Genomic DNA, 17,282 nt, shown 5'->3' with positions numbered 1-17,282 from the left:
AACAGAGACCTTACAGCTCCTTGAAGAGGATATAGGTCAGACACTTCTAACACATAAGCACAGATAAAAACTTTCTCAGCAAAACCCCAAAGGCATAAGAAATTAAAATTATCTATATGTATATATGTCTATATATGTGTATATGTATATATGTAGTTAAATATGTAACATTAAAATTTGTAATACATAAAATAAAGGATAAAATAGTTACATATATTATTCTGTTTTTCTTTCAAGGAGTTTGTTGAAGAGAAGTAGGAAAGGTATCAGATTTGAAGGGAGGATTGCTTTGACTCCGTTTTCTTAAGTAGGAGAAATTAAATGTGTGTATTGGCTCTGGAAAAGGTGCCAAGGCAGATGAATGCTGGTAGAGGCAGTACTTTACAAATATTCAAAATCTGGTTTAGACTCTGAAAGGAGGGAGGAAGTCTCCGAGACCTGAGAAAGTCAGAAAGGCCAAAGCTTTAGGTTCGTTTCAAGACACAGAAAGTGTTTAGGGCGGGTGACTTAAATACTCTAAGAACACATCCATGGAAATGAACAGTATTGGGGTGAGCAAAAGTATTGCCGTGCCAACTGCTTATGTTTATTAACCCACCTGTTGTCGAAACAGTGCACAAGAATTTTGGGGGTGCAAGATAGTAGCTGCCTTAATGAGTTTTACAGTCTTGACCAGCTGAGAAACATTAAATAATAGAGTTTATGCAATCAAAAAGGTTTCTAGGTGATGAAGTTTATAACAGAATATAGTTTTTTGTTCCTTTTGAGGTACTGGAGATGTAACCCAGGATACTGCCCGTGCTAGACAAGCACTCTATCTCTGAGCTACATCCCCAGCCTTTTTTATTTTATTTTTGAAACAGTGTTTCCATAAGTAACCCAGGTTCAAACCTGCAATTTTCCTGCCTCAGCCTCCCAAGTAGCTAGGATTATAGGCGTGCACCACCTCCCCACATTCTGAATAGAGTTTTTTTAAACCTAGGCTACAAGTGAAACCTCTGAGATCCAGCTCTTATCACTTACAGGTTGTATGGCATTAGACACATTATTTTAGTATCTGTAGATGTCAGGTTCTGTATCTGTAAAAAGAAGAGTTCACTAGACAGATTATAAATTCATTTCCTGAAATTTGACAAAACTAGAGAAGAGTTGGCAATGAACTGGACTATATAATTTTGAACAGGCAGAAATGTAGCTAAGCAACATTCAAAGTGGAAGAAAACGGTGTATTTAAAAGTCTGGGGCTCATTTAGAAGGCAGCAGGCATGTGATTTTGATCACATAGGCTCAGAGTTTGTAAAATTAGAATAATAAGGTAAGAGTGGGAAAATATGTATTTTTCCCTCCAACTGTAGTTTTCTTATACATTTTTCATGGGTATAGTAAACTCTCAGGATATTTTTAACGAGTGACCTTCCGTGTTCAGGACTAGTATAACCAAATTATTTTAGAGCATCTATTTTATCGATACATGGAAGAGAGGGAAAATTAAATTTGTAGTCATATAATTTTAGAATTCCAGCTGTGTATCTTTGAAACACAAGTGTCTCTATCAGATTGAGATAATTTTCTAAGTTCTTAAGATTCAAATAATAATAGTTGTCAATTAAAGGTAGGCATGTAAGACTAATATTAAATAACTTCCCCATGCAAGGCACTGACTAGGCTGGCCAGGGTAACTTCTTCAAAGTATAATAAAACTTAAGAAACTGGTAATGGTTGTGTATATATGTAAAAACTGAATCTCAGTTTTCACTTACAACTAGTCAGTTCAAGAGCTTAGCATTTTTGTATTAAATCTCATACACACTAGAGTTTCCAGTTGCAACCTTAAACCATACTTGAAGAAGCAGTGTCCTAATAAGACAATTCACAAAGGACACTCGTTGCTCGCATGCCTGACCTCAGCTTTGTGGACACTGAGGCCCGAGGGATCCTGCTGTGAACGTCCTGCCCTGTGCCTGTGAGGGGGCTTCTCCCCTTTCACTTTGTCGTGTTCTTCCACACTGCAAGTAGAAAACGGTGATGCATGTAATTTCATTTTAGGTATCTATTTGTCAGATTTAACATACATTGATTCAGCATATCCGTCAACTGGCAGCATTCTAGAAAATGAGCAGAGATCAAATTTAATGAATAACATCCTTCGAATAATTTCTGATTTACAGCAGTCCTGTGAATATGGTAAGTTCCTGGGGGGCAATGCCACGCCATTACCATGCTGTGACCCCCCATCGTGTGTGTGTGTGTGTGTGTGTGTGTGTGTGTGTGTGTGTGTGTGTGTGTGTACAGGTACAGGGTCACACTCTCACTTTGTTGGCTTCAAACACCTGGGCGTTTGCAGTCCTTCTGCCTCAGCCTCCTGAATAGCTAGGATCACTAGGAGATAGGTGCTTACATCACTGACCTGGCTCAGCATCCTTTTAAAGATTGTTTTTTAAGAATTAAAGTATTTACCTTTAAACTTTTTGTTTTTATCTTTTACTTTCCTACTATTTTTAGTAACTCTGCTTACAACACACAAGAAGCATTTAATATTATCACTTAATAGTTAATTAGCCCTTTATAAAAGTTTACAAAATTATTTTGTTATCTTCATCTCATTTGATCTCTCCAATCTATTATGTAAGTAATATTTATATTTTTCAATGAGGAAAGTAGTTGAGACCTCTTGTTCTTAAAAAATATTGACTAGCTTTCCTAAATCAAATGTGTCACTGCACCTGGCTTCAACTTAACTTTAGGGTTCTGGCTAAGATCTCTTTTACTTTAGCCGGGTGTGGCGGCACACGCTTGTAATCCCCGCGCTTGGGAGGCAGAGACAGGAGGATCACACAGGTTCGAAGCCAGCCGCGCGTGCTGGCTTGGGAGACCCTGTTTCCAAATAAAAATGTAAAAATAGGTCTGGGAGTGTAACCCCGAGGTAGAAGGGCTTCCAGGAACCCCAGTACCACACACACACACACACACACACACACACACACAAAAAGATCTCTTTTACTTTAGCCTGGCATAGCTATACACGCCTGTGATCCCAGTACTTGGAAGGCTAAGAGAAGATCACAGGTTCAAGGCCAGTCTTGAAAGCTTAGCAAGACCCTGTTTAAAAATTAAAAAAAAAAAAAAAAAAAAGCCAGGCGTGGTGGCGCGCACGCTTGGGAGGCAGAGACCGGAGGATCGCGCCTTTCAAAGCCAGCCTTTCTGGCTTAAGAGACCCTGTTTCCAAATAAAAATATAAAATAGGTCTGAGAGTGTAGCCCGGAGGTGAGAAGGGTTTCCAGGAACCCCAGTACCACCATTAAAAAAAAGGCCAGTGGTGCAGCTCAGAGCTAAAAACTCTCCTGGATTCAATCCCCACAACAAAAATTTTAAAAAGCAAACTGTAGTTAGCCAGGTGTAGGGAGGCATACCTGTAATCCCAGTATTTGGAAGTCTTTTCAAAATAAGAACTAAAAAGGGCTGGAGGTTGCCATACGTCCCAGCGCATGCTTGTAATCCCAGGATTTGGGAGGCTTGAGACAGAAGGATTGCAGTTTGGGGCCAGTCTTAGCTACTACTTAGGGAGGCCCTTTGCAATTCAGTGAGACCATATTTCAAAATAAAGACTAAAAAATAGGGCTGGGGGTGTAGCTTGAAGGTAGAATGCCCCTGGCTTCAATCTCCACTACTAAAAAGAAATATATATATACTTTATTCAATAATTATTTCTTACCTTTTACCTAGATATTCCAATGTTGCCTCATGTCCAAAAATATCTGAACTCTGTTCAGTATATAGAGGAACTACAAAAGTTTGTGGAAGATGACAATTACAAGTAGGTTGGACCTTCATGATTGGTTTGTATTTTGTCCTATTCTCCGTTCTTCTACCCTCTGTATTTAAACATCTGAAATTGTACATTGTATATAAATACCTAACCCAGTGGCGTGTTGCTACTTGTAAGGGTGCTTACATATTTTCTTTTTACTCACTTGTATGATTGCACCAATATATAAAGACCTTTCTCAAGTTATAGAGAGTAAAGTTTTACAATTCAAATGAATATTTCTTTGTTTTCCCATATAGTCAGTCATTAAATCTTTACAGAAATTTATTTTTAAAAAAAGAAAGCTCAGTAACAGTCTACAAAATAGAAAAATTGCTCCATAATGGTTATTTTTAAACGAATCTTTGAGTTTGTTTTCATGGATTAAGAGAATATTGAACTTTCTTGCTTCTAAATTATTAACACATTCCTCTAATATGCTACCATATTTATTCTTTTCTCTATATTATAGCAAGTCCTTTTTTTTTTTTTATAGCAAGTCCTTTTTAAAGATTTTTAAAATCGGCCAGGCGTGGTGGCACACGCTTGTAATCCCCGCATTTGGGAGGCGGAGACAGGAGGATTGCGCAGGTTTGAAGCCAGCCTCGCTGGCTTAAGAGACCCTGTTTCCAAATAAAAATATAAAATGGGTCTGGGAATGTAGCCCAGAGGTAGAAGGGTTTCCAGGAACCCCAGTATCACACACACACAAAAAAAAGATTTTTAAAATCACTTTTCAAGTAGCTGATATGTATCTAATTCTCCTTAGCATCACAATATTTCCTAAAGATGGGGATTTTTCAATTTTATTTTTCTCTTTCATAGTACTGCTGGTTGGGTTTTTTCCAAAGGCAGAGAAAACAAAGAGCTTGCTTATCTTCAGGATTAGCATCGTGCTGTTTTCGTTGTTGTGGTACTAGAATTTGAACCCAGGAGCATTCTGCCTCTGAGCTGTGCCCCGAGCCTGTTTGTATTTTCAAGCAGGGTGTTTCTAAGTTGCTGGAGGTCTCACTGAGTTGCCGAGGCTGGTCTAGAACTTCCAGTCCTCCTATCTCAGCCTCACAAGAATTTTTTTAAAAAATATTTTTAAACTAGGCAAAGAAACTAAAATCATTCTCCGCCCCCCCCGGGGGGGGTGGGGGTAGAACCCAGAGACATTCTACCTCTGAGTTATACCCCCGGCCCTATTTTTAACTCTTTATTTTTAAATAGGTTCTCACAAGAACCCACAATCTCCTGCCTCAGCCTCCCAAGAAATGGGATTAAAAGTGCGTCCACTACACCTGGCTAACATTCTATTTTTATAATAGAGACAGGATCCATCTCTGTTGCTCAGACCAAGAAGCTCTATGCATATGTTTGAGTGTATCTATTAAAAACACCTTTATTGCCGTCTTTTCCCACATCCTACAATATTAAACCAAGTTTACTTTACAAAGGATTTTACATAGTAACTCATTTGAAAATACATACGGTCAGTGGATCAGCTTTTTAAGGGCAGAGTTAATTCACAAATATATTGCCGTAGGTTGTAAATGTCTCTAGGTTGATGGTCTGTGTCTTATATTTACCACTATTTTCCTATCTCTAGTTACTAATGTAGAACTTATGGCTAACAAACACTTATTTTGTCCAGTGAGCTATAGAATAGCTATCTTAGAACTCTAAGTATGAGCGTTTCTATTAAAAATTTCTTCATCTGGCTTAAGAAACTTAATGGATTTAAAAGAACTTAAGGTTTGTTAAGTAGAAGTGAAGTCTTAGAATAAAGTTTAGCACAATTATAAAGAATGGTATATTTTACTGACATATTAAAAGTTAATATTTATGGACACTAATTGTGTGTGTGTGTGTGTGGTACTGGGGTTCCTAGAAGTCCTTCTATATCCGGGCTACACTCCCAGACCTATTTTTTTATTTTTGGAAACAGGGTCTCTTAAGCCAGTGCAGCTGGCTTCAAACCTGCGCGATCCTCCTGTCTCCGCCTCCCAAGCGTGGGGATTGCAAGCGTGCGCCACCACGCCTGGCAATGGACACTAATTTTTATTGTGTATAGACTTAGCCATTGAAACCAATAAAGTAGTTCTAACTGTCCATAAACTGGTGCATAATAATACCTTCATTTTTATAGGAAGAAAATGGTGCTATTATATAGGTTTTGTTGTTAGGAGTGGTCAGAACCCGAATAGCCTTCACAGTATATTCATTTAACAAGTATTCTGCTAAAAACTTGTTAATGTGCTAGTTCCTGGAATTACAAAAATAAGTATGATACTGTTCTTATCCTCAAGAAGCTCAGTCTAGTGCATCTAAAATAGATGATTCCAAGCCGGACATGGTGGCACACACTTGTAGTCCCAGCATTCGGGAGGCTGAGACTGGAGGATCGCGGTTCACAGACAGCCTTAGCTACTCAGTGAGGCCCTCCACAACTTAGTGAGACCCTGTTTCAATAAAGAATAAAAAACAGGGCAGGAGGTGTAGCTCGGAGGTCAAATTCCCCTGGGTTCCATCCCCAGATCCACAAAAAATAAAATAAAATAGATGATTCCAGCTGGGCGTAGTGGCACACGCTTATAATCCCAGCATTTGGGAGGTGGAGATTGAGGATCATGGTTCGTGGACAACCTCAGCTAGGCCAACTACTTAGTGAGGACGACTCACTTATCAGGACAACTTAGCAAGGCCCTTCACAACTCAGTGGGACTCTGTCAAAACTGAAAAGACTGAAAAAATAGGGCTAGAGATGTAGCTCAGAGGTACAGTACCCCTGGATTCCATACCTAGTACTGCAATAAAAAAATAATAAATAATAAAATAGATTAATCCAGAGCATTCAGACAGTCCTATAGTAGAGATGTGGCCAATGTGCTGTGGAAACATAGGTAAGGGGAGACTTAACCAAGCTGTAAGGGGGAAAAGTAAAGAGAAACAGGACCGGCTGCAGGAGACAGTGTCACCTGAGGCTGCGTCCTCGTCTGAACAGGTGGTAGCACCCGTGTGAAAGGCGAGGCCAAGTCCAGAGCAGTGGGGCAGAAAGCAGGGCTTAAGAAAAGGTTAGGGCATCACAGGAGAGGCTGGGGAAGGTAGGTTGCTTACTAAAAATGCAGCTGAGCTGAGTTGCATCAGTCACTAAATGTTGGTAAAAGTTAAAGAATTTTAGGATAGCCATGCGTGGTGACCCACGCTTGTAATCCCTACGCTTGGGAGGCGGAGACAGGAGGATCGCACAGGTTCGAAGCCAGCCTCAGCTACTTAGTGAGGCTCTCAGCAACTTAGTGAGACCTTGTTTCAAAATAAAGTATAAATATTTGGGGAGTATAGCCCAGAGGTAGAAAAGGCCCTGGGTTCCACCCTCAGTATCACAAAGAAAAAATAAAAGAGAAAATTGTGGTTCTTTTTTTACTTCTTTGTCTTCTGCCCACTATGCTATAAACTACAAAAGGGAAGGGACACTGCTTCTGCCTTATTCTCCAGTGTACAGAGTATACTATGAAGCAGATGCACAGCAAATATTAATGAGTGCATGCAGTACAGTCTACAGCCTGATCTTTCAGCTCCCCTAGGAGAGGAGCAGGGTTCTGGTTAGCCATTCATCTAGTTAGTGCATGTTTTACATTGTCAGGTGATTAGAACTTAATCATATGTAGTTACCACCTTGTATATCATTATGAAGACTACTGTATTTTATAAATTTGACTAAAAACTTCAGCTAATAGAATGCTGAGCGAATTTTATTAATTTTTAAATTCTCAGTAATGCTGGCTTCACATATCAAAGCATTTTCTACTGCAGCTTTAGAATTTTGTTTCTCACAATCACTTCTCCTGATAGAAATCATGGTCTCTCTGACTGTGAAACTCAAAACTGGATATATTATCCTAAATAGCACTTCAATGACAAGAAACATTTATTTAAGACATGGATTTACTAGAAATCTTAAAAAAGCAATGTTATTTGTATAAACCTTTCTTGATAAATTGTGTTAGTTGGTTTGTTGGATGGTTAGTTTTCTGTTTGTTGGGTTTTTTGTTTTGGTGGTACTGAGAGTGGAACCCAGTGGCTTTCTACCTCCAGGCTATACTCCCAGACCTATTTTATACTTTATTTGGAAACAGGGTACAGGGTCTCTCTAAGTTGCTAAGAGCCTCACTAAGTAGCTGAGGCTGGCTTTGAACCTGTGTGATCCTCCTGCCTCAGCCTCCCAAGCGTGGGGATTACAAGCGTGCGCCACCATGCCTAGCTGGGTGGTTAGTTTTGAATCAGGTTTTTTGAAATGTTCCGTGTTATAGTCACAGTAAGGATTCTAGAAATAATTTACTTAATACATAAAATAATATGTATGAATGCTTCTGAATTTAGGGGGAACCTTTGGGAGGGTTGGGGGATGTTTGTGTCTTTAAATATAACATTTGATGTTTGCCTCTTCCCTGATATTTCCTAGAATAACCATATGATCACTTTGGATGAAATAAATAGGAGACTTAACATCTTAATTACAGGTTGCTCTGGAAGAAGAATATGTAGCTCAGATTGTTTTCTAAAAATTCTTTTGGTTTTTTGTGAGAAAATACATGATTTTAATATTATTTGTCTAATGTTATTCTGTATGTTTTGTCTTTTTAAAATTCAGGCTCTCATTAAAGATAGAACCAGGGACAAGCACACCACGCTCTGCTGCTTCCAGAGAGGACTTAGTGGGTTAGTGTGTAGTGTTCTTATTACCAAATAATAAATCTGATAACCTAATAGGAAAAATATACCCCAAAGTAAATAAGTACTTAGCATGTTTGTATTGCATACAAACATTTTTTTTTTTGGTATCCAAAAATTTGAGGTTTTTTGTTTTTTAATTAAAAAGTTACAGCCGGGTGTGGTGGCACACACTTGTAATCCCAGCATTTGGGAGACTGAGACCAGAGGATCACAGTTCGCGGACAGCCTCAGGTACTTAGTGAGGCCCTTTGCAACTCAGTGAGACCCAATTTCAAAAAATAAAGAATAAAAAAATCGGGCAAGGGGTGTAGCTCAGAGGTTGAATGCCCCTGGGTTCCATCCCAGTCCCACAAAAAAAAAAAAAAAGTTGCTTGTAGTTTGTCAGTCATATACTAATAAGTGCATTACATAATCTAGGAAAATATGAACAAAAATAATAAGAGTTTATGAATATATTAATTTTTGTGGTACAGACCAATTATATATATATATATATATATTTTTTTTTTTTTTTTTTTTAATTTGGAAACAGGGTCTCTTAAGCCAGCAAGGCTGGCTTCTAACCATTGCGCCTCCCAAGCGCAGGGATTACAAGCGTGCACCACCATGCCCGGCTGAATATATTAATTTTTAAATTAAGAATGCAATGTCCTAGGTAATAAATGTTAATTACATTAAAATTTTCTATGTCTAAGTGGAAAATTCTACTAATTTAAGTCTTAGTGACTTAAATTCTTTTAACATTTACTTCAATATTGTTCCAAGTACTTAAAATACATAAAAACCTTAGTCTCTACCTGTTGTATTATGATTATTTTACTTATACCAAAATAATTTTCTTTTTTATGGTACTGGGGACGGAACCCAGGGGCATTCTACCTTTAAGCTACACCCCCAGCCCTGGTTTGTTTGTGTTTTTATTCTTTATTTTGGAACAGGGTCTCACTGAGTTGCAAAGGGCCTCACTAAGTAGCTGAAGCTGTCCGCAAACTGCAATCCTCCTGACTCAACCTTCCGAATGCTGGGATTACAAGTGTGCACCACCATGCCCAGCTATACAATATATATATATATATATATTTTTTTTTTTTTTCAGGTCTTGGGATGGAACCCAGGGGCATTTGACCTCCGAGCCACATCCCCTGCCCTAATTTTTTATTCTTTATTTTGAAACAGGGTCTCACTAAGTTGCAGATGGCCTCACTAAGTAGCTGAGGCCGGCCATGAACTGCGATCCTCCAGTTTCAGCCTCCCGAATGCTGGGATTACAAGCATGTGCCACCACTCCTTGCTACCAAAAATAATTTTAAAGCCAAGATTACTTACTATTTTAAAACTAATTCTTAGGAACGTGTGTGTGCTTTTTACTGGGGTTTGAATCTAGGGCCTCACATTTGCGAGGCAAGTGCTGTACCCCTGAGCTGCACCCCAGACCTCTGACAGGCTTTTAAATGACCACTGTAGACCTTCACCCTGAGCTTTCCAGTGTGTGTTCTGAGACTATTTGAAGTTCTGTCTAAGAAGATACAAAGAAGTGAGAGAAAAGCCATGACAGTATCCAGGGGAAGAGCATTCCAGATAGAAAAAATTGAGCTCAATCTCTTAAATTGCTTTTCTTGTCATTCTTAAAGCAATATTTTGCAAATCTGTGTATTTTGATATATTTTTATTCCCATAAGCTTGAAAAGTGTCCATGTAGAAATCATTTTTAGCTGGAGTATGTGGCCTGCCCCACACATTCTAAAAGGAGCCTGGACTGCACCAGGAGCAAAGCAGCAGCAAATGCACTAGAAAGCCCTGCGCCCAACACTCAGACCTGAGCTCTTAGCTCCAAGTCTGGGAGGTGAGACCCGAGCTGACTGAACTCTGCCGCTTCTGCTCCTGTTCAAACGGAGAAAGTATTTATGTCGCCTCTACTTGGTGCAAGTAAGATGGAAATTACTGCATTTTGTATTGCTTGCAAGTTAGTGCTTTAGGTCTTAGAAAATACGTTTTTCTCATATCCAAGTGAATAAATAGAACTAACATGTTAAAACTAGCCAGGTGTGGTGGCACACCCCTGTAATCCCAGTACTTCGGAGGCTTACACAAGAATATCACAGGTTTTGTTTGAGTCCAGCTTCAGCAAGTTAGCAAGATCCTGTTTCACAATAAACAATTTTTTTAAGTGGCTGGGGATGTAGCTCAGAGATAGAATGCTCCTGGGTTCAATCCCCAGTACTCCCCCCAAAGAAAATTTAAATTTAAATCAGTTTTTATATTTTACATCAAGGTATCAAAAATAAAGTAATCCTTTGAAACCACTGGAAATTTTTTCACCCTCTCTGCCTTGCTTTTTTAATGAAACCTCAGGTCCTGAAGTGGGAGCATCACCACAGAGTGGAAGAAAGAGCGCAGCAGCTGAAGGAGCCCTGCTGCCGCAGGCCCCCCCCTCCCCCCGGAACCTGGTGCCACATGGGCACAGGAAGTGCCACAGCTTGGGTTACAAGTCAGTGTTTTGTACTTCACCTTTCCATTTTTTTAATTGTTTGTAGTTGCATTTATTTTCTGTTTATTAATTGAACAGAAAAGACTATCTTGCATAGTTTTGGGTTTGGTCTTTCTTTTTTATATTACACTTGTCTACTTAAAAAGCATGTATTTCAGCTGGGTGTGGTAGCACACACTTGTAATCCCAGTACTTGGGAGGCTGAGATAGGAGGATCACAGGTTCGCAGTCAGCCTCAGCTTCTTAATGAAGCCCTCTGCAGCTTAGTGAGAAGACCTTGTTTCAGAATAGACTAAAAAGTAAGGCTGGGAGTGTAGCTCACAGGTAGAATGTTCCTGGGTTCAATCCTCAGTATCACCAAAAAAAAAAAAAGAAAGAAAGAAAAGAAAAGAAAAAGCATTTATTTCTTCCTTTACCTCAATTTAGAAGAGGGCCATTCTCAACAGTACCTTCATATTTAAGGGAAACAAATGAACATTGCAAAGAGCCATCTTAAATAAAATTGGGGTAGCAGTATACTCTTCCTTTTATATCATGACCTTTTTCTGTGTGTGGTACTAGGGATTGAAACTGGGGTCATTCCACCTCCGAGCTGCATCCCCAGTCCTGTTTCATTCTTTATTTTGAAGCAGGGTCTCACTAAGTTGTGGAGGGCCTCAAAATTTGCTATAGATCATAATCTTTATATCAGGACAGTCCTTGTTCATCTTAACCAAAATAAGTAATGCCTTAAAGTATAAAAAGTTACTGTGTTCCTAAATATACAAAATGGGAAACTGATTTTTTGTTGTTGTTGCTCAACTTTATTAGGTTTGCAATATTGTTTTCTAAAAAAAAAAGGGGGGGTCCCATGTCTACCTTTTCCAAAGTTTTATAAAAATTTAATGAGTAGTCTCCAAATTGAATGTGAAAACAATTCTAGTGTACCTGAGGCCAGCCAGGCATTGTAGCACACACCTGAAATCCCAGTACTTGGGAGGCTGAAACAGGAGGATCGCAGGTTGGAGGACAGCCTCAGCAAGTAGTGAGATACTCTCAACTTAGCAAGACCATTTCAAAAATAAAAAAGAGGACTGGGGGTATCACTTGCAGTTAGAATTCCTCTGGGTTCAATCACCAGTACCAAAAAAAAAAAAAAAAAAATGTACTTGAGGCTTAAGATAAAATGTACTTAAAATATGATCACAGGTACATATTGCCAGGCTTCCTAAAAGAATTTTTCTGAACTGTTAGTTTTGAGGCTTTTATGGTAAAATCTGTGTCTTCATTACTGTGAGAATTCTGAAGTAAAGTTCAGGATAGCAGGTAAATCTTTCATATCCTGAAGCTTTATATAAGTGAATTCTTTTTTTTTTTTTTTTTTTTTTTTTTTGGTGGTGGTGGTACTGGGGTTCCTGGAAACCCTTCTCATTCCAGGCTACACTCCCAAACCTATTTTTATATTTTATTTGGAAACAGGGTCTCTTAAGCCAGCAAAGATGGCTTTGAACTTGCGCGATCCTTCTGTCTCCACCTCCCAAGTGCGGGGATTGCAAGCGTGCACTACCATACCAGCTAATTTTTTATATTGAATTATTAACCTAGTAAAAGTTGTGAAAATATTTTTCTTTGTTTCTAGCTTCATTCATAAAATGAACACAGCAGAATTTAAGAGTGCAACGTTCCCAAATGCAGGACCAAGACACCTGTTAGATGACAGCGTCATGGAGCCCCATGCACCATCTCGAGGCCAAGCTGAAAGTTCTACCCTTTCCAGTGGAATATCAATAGGTGAGAAGTGTTTTTCTGAGAAGATTCCACCTTGTGTAAAAAGAGAATTTAAACAAAACTCAGCTGGGAATATTATTTTTCTTAACATTACCACAAATAGAGAATGCTTGATAAGAGAGTCACAATCAAATATAGGATGAAAGTAATAACTTATGATGGTTGTTTGACTCGGAGGGAAGAGAACGCTAGGCTGATTGAATTGGTTGGCTGCATGCAGTTTGGATGTGGGAATGGAGGAAAGGGTGAGGTCGAGTGTGATTCCAAGCTATGTAAATTAAGCAACACTAGCTAGATGGAAATACCATTACCAAGACAGAGAGGGCTAAAAGAACAGTCACTTGCAGGCAGTGAGGTGTTTGCGAAGGGTGGGAGAGTTTGGAGAGTCTGGAGAGAGGGGTATGAGGGTTAGCATATTTATAGTATCCAGCCATGGAGCTGGCTGAAGTCGCCCAGAGAGAGAGGAGGGAAGAACATTCTCACATTTAGAGATTTACTTATGTTTAATTATGTTTTAAAAAGAAGATGGATTCCCAACGGAAACAATGAAGGAGAGACCAATGAATGGGGGGCAGAATAGGATTTTAAAAAGCCGTGTCTCAAGGGAAGTGCTAAATGCATCACCATCAAATGCAAAAATGAGAACCAAGATGATGTGGTAGTCAGATTCCATCACTATAACAAATACCTAAGATAAATCCACTTCTAAAGAGAAAAGATTTGTTTTGGCTCATAGTTTTGGTGGTTCCAGTCCATGATCAATAGGCCCCATGGTGGACATAATGGCAGAGCAAAACCATTCACCTTGTGGACAAAAAGAGAAAGAGAAAAGGGCCCCAGTCCCCTCGAGGACATGTCTCCCAATGACCTGACAGTTGCCCACTAGGTCTCATCTCCTAAAGGCTCCAGTAATGCCAGACCTGAGACCAAGACTTAACACATGGACTTTGGGCACATTTCAGAGTCAGTACAGCAGATGAGAATGGAAAGTTAGCCATGGGATCTAGCAAGATCAAGTCATTGGTAACCTTGACAAGAATGGCTCCATAGAACCATGGGGCAAAACCTGATTAGAGCAGACCTGAAAATGAGAGGTGAAGAGACAGGAGATAGGACCACAGCGAAAGGGGGTGTGAGATGAGAGAGGGCTTTGTCTCTGCTTTCTAAACACTTTTTTATTTTCTGAACTATCTGAAGGAGGATTATCTCTTTTCATAATTAGAAAGTACATCCATAATATGTTACTACCAGGTTGCCTCTAGTTCATTTGAACCACACAGTATAGAAGTTTGTCCAGTGACTATTACATCAAGTCATCTGAAGATGGTAAATGACTGACACCATTCCAGATACACGGGAGTGCCTTTACTCAGGCACATGTAATGGGATCTTCAGCACTGGAGTCTTTCATGGAGCCCTGCTTGAAAAAGTCACACAGACAATTCAATTTGACATATTAATCATCTTATTTTATTGGGAGCCAGAATTATCTTCAAGATAACTTATAAATCAATCTAAGATATTTTGGATTCTTAAAAATTCATTCCCCTCAGGGCCAGACGTGGTGGCGCACGCTTGTAATCCCCGCGCTTGGGAGGCAGAGACAGGAGGATCGCACAGGTTCGAAGTATAAAAATAGGTCTGGGAGTGTAGCCTGTAGGAGTGTAGCCGGAGGTAAAAGGGCTTCCAGGAACCCCAGTACCACCCAAAAAAATAATAATAATTCATTCCCCTCAGTGTTTTTTCCAGCTAAATTTAAAGTTTCTATTTGGAGATCATTTTAGCTGATATCCTAGCTAAAGAGGAAAATTGTTAGGTTAATAGGTACCAAGTTTTCCCTTTTAATTTAGAGATTATATTTTCTTCAGCCCTGTTTCTTTTTTTATTTTTTATTAGTGTATTATATTCATACATCATATTGGGGTAAAAACTTGTGTGGACATACATGTACACATCACCCATTTAGCCCCTACCCAGTTCCCACCCTTTTCCCTCCCTATCCTCCTTCCCATGCTCGGCTTAGTGGTTGACTTCTATATGTTTAAGTACAGTGTGTGTTTTAGAGAATTTCCTTCTTACCCCTCCCATCCCTATCTGGTCATAGTGTATATTTTCTTTATGTGGTTTTGAATGAGTGTTGCTAGTATTTTAATATTTTTGCATCCAAGTTGGTTTTGTTGATTTTCTGTAATGTTTTTTTTTATTCTCTACTTCGTTAATTTCTGCTCTGATTTAATAATTTCCTATCTTCTACTGGCTTTGAGATTAGATTGTTCCTGTTTTTCAAGGGCTTTGAGGTGTGTCATTAGGATATTTATACCCCTCCGATAGAGGACTAGTATCTAGAATATATAGAGAACTCAAGAAACTCAAGATGAAAAAAATAAATCATCCAGTCAAAAAATGGGCAAGTGCCGGGCTGGGCATTTTCCCACGGGAAGCTGTGACTAGGGTGTGGTATCTCTACCACTGCTATTACTTCACTGGGCTGGACTGCAAAGTCTCAGACCCAGGGAGATTATCAAAGCTGCGCAAGTCCCTGGGGTGCAGTGCTGGGATTTCTCCTTTAGGGGCCGCAATTTCACTTAGGACTTTTGTGCGTGCTGGTCTGGAGCTGTTGCGGGCGCGGTGAACTCTCTACTGCTGCTGGCAATATGGCACCGCTGGCCATGCCCTCAGCCATGAGTCTGTCATATTTCTTTTCTGGTTTTGAGCTCCTTTCTGAGTCCCTGGAGGGTGTGATGAGCTTGGCCACTGGGAGTTTTAGATGTTCTTTACGCTGAAAGAACTGCCGAATTACACCAGAATGATCCACAGCTGCTCACTTTAGCTCCTTGTTTACCTTTCCTCTCTGGACCCTGGTGCTGTGATGCAAGATGGTGCTGGTGGAATACGGGCTGGTTTCTTTTCTGTTCTCTGGTTGTTCCTCTCGTCTTCTTTTTCTCTGTCCCTTGTATTTACAGTTTTTATTTCTCTGCTGATAGTGTTTTCTGGCTATGAAAAGCACTGATTTTGTGGCAATAGAGATTGAGTGTTAGCAGGACTTGTAAACCCTGCTTTTCTTGGTCACCATCTTCCCTGAAATCCCAGCCTTGTTTCTAAAAGCAAAGAAATTTCATTAAGAGTTTCATTCTTGCCAGGCGTGGTGGCGCACACTTGTAATCCCCGCGCTTGGGAGGTTGAGACAGGAGGATCGTGCATGTTCGAAGCCAGCCTCAGCTACTTAGTGAGGCTCTCAGCAACTTAGTGAGACCCTGTTTCCAAATAAAATATAAAATGGGTCTGGGAGTATAGTCTAGAGGTAGAAAAGCCTCTGGGTTCCATCCCCAGTACCACCAAAAACAAAAACAAAAAAAACAAAGAGTTTCATTCTTAAGTTGCCTATTGCAAATGGGTTTCAAAACAAAAAGAAATAAGTATGCTATGAATCTTTTAGAATTTTATAATTATGTTGGTCCTCAGTTATGACAAACGTATTAAGATGATGATAGAAAAGTTGATTCTAATGAATTTGAGCTGTAAGTTATGCAGGAAGGTTTTGTGCTATTTTGTGGTTTTAGGTAGTCTTGTCAAATGTATTCTAATATCATATAGAATAAACCTAGCAGCAATAATATTAGAATAAAGAATGTGATTATCATTTATAAGCACAAAGAATTTGTTTTTAAAATATAAAATTCAAACTGGAAAGGTAATTTTGATGTTTAAATAATTAGAATAACTTTTGATTTTAGGTAGTAGTGATGGTTCTGAACTAAGTGAAGAGACCTCGTGGCCTGCTTTTGAAAGGTAAAAGGAGTTGTCCATTTGAACTGCTATGAATTTATTTTATCTGTCTTAAAGACTATTACAGTATGAACTTGAAGAGGTATTTATTATGCATCTCTAAAGGATTGTGTAAGTTTCCTGCTGGGGAAAGAAATTAGAAATTAATGTTAAGAATTATAAGTAAGTAGAATGATTGGCTACCGATCATCATATATGTTATTTGGTGTTTTTACACATGCATTTGAATCTTATGTACATTTAAAATAAAGGTTTTTAACAGTAGTTGACAGTTAACCTACCTGCTTGTATATTCAAAAATAAAATTATTTTCTTAGGTTTGGTAATTTAAGTAACATTAAGACATTTAATGGTAGAGTCAAGTTCATTTTCTGCTGCTTTTTCAAGAGCAAAATGACTTAGTAAATTTTAAATTGTATTGTCAGTAAAGCAGCTTGACGTTAGTTAAACAGCCGTGGATTCTAAGTGTGCGGAGTACACAGAGTGTTTGATATGTAGGTTGCACTCCTCCTCCTCCTCTGTTGCTTTACATCATAAAAACTGTCATCTGTGTGGACAGTGTGGACCTTGATCTCAACTGAGATCATCCCTTTGAGAATGTAGCCAAACAATTCAAATAGTTTATTTACTAAATGCCTCTTAGGATTCTTATAACATCTCTGACTACTTCAGTTGTACCATTCTGAAACTCATAAGATACTGACTCTTGACAAAAAAAAA

At 39.0% G+C, this 17,282-nt stretch overlaps 1 protein-coding gene across 3 annotated transcripts in view; it reads left to right on the top strand.

Annotated features, from left to right (window-relative positions):
- RALGPS2 (Ral GEF with PH domain and SH3 binding motif 2) overlaps window positions 1-17,282 on the top strand; it is a gene marked incomplete at both ends in the record, with an annotated part of 115,269 nt that overhangs the window by 81,465 nt on the left and 16,522 nt on the right. For all 3 annotated transcript variants that reach the window (XM_080699620.1, XM_080699619.1, XM_080699618.1), the window contains 6 exons: window positions 2,047-2,184; window positions 3,724-3,814; window positions 8,439-8,506; window positions 10,874-11,009; window positions 12,628-12,779; window positions 16,511-16,565. In XM_080699620.1, the coding sequence (XP_080555746.1) occupies window positions 2,047-2,184; window positions 3,724-3,814; window positions 8,439-8,506; window positions 10,874-11,009; window positions 12,628-12,779; window positions 16,511-16,565 (640 nt within the window). The remainder of the gene's footprint in view (window positions 1-2,046; window positions 2,185-3,723; window positions 3,815-8,438; window positions 8,507-10,873; window positions 11,010-12,627; window positions 12,780-16,510; window positions 16,566-17,282) is intronic.

This window comes from Muscardinus avellanarius, assembly GCF_963383645.1.
Source record: "Muscardinus avellanarius genome assembly, chromosome: 7".
NCBI classification, from domain to species: domain Eukaryota; kingdom Metazoa; phylum Chordata; class Mammalia; order Rodentia; family Gliridae; genus Muscardinus; species Muscardinus avellanarius.
Note: the sequence above shows the minus strand (reverse complement) of the source record. Positions and strands in the feature narration are given on the sequence as shown.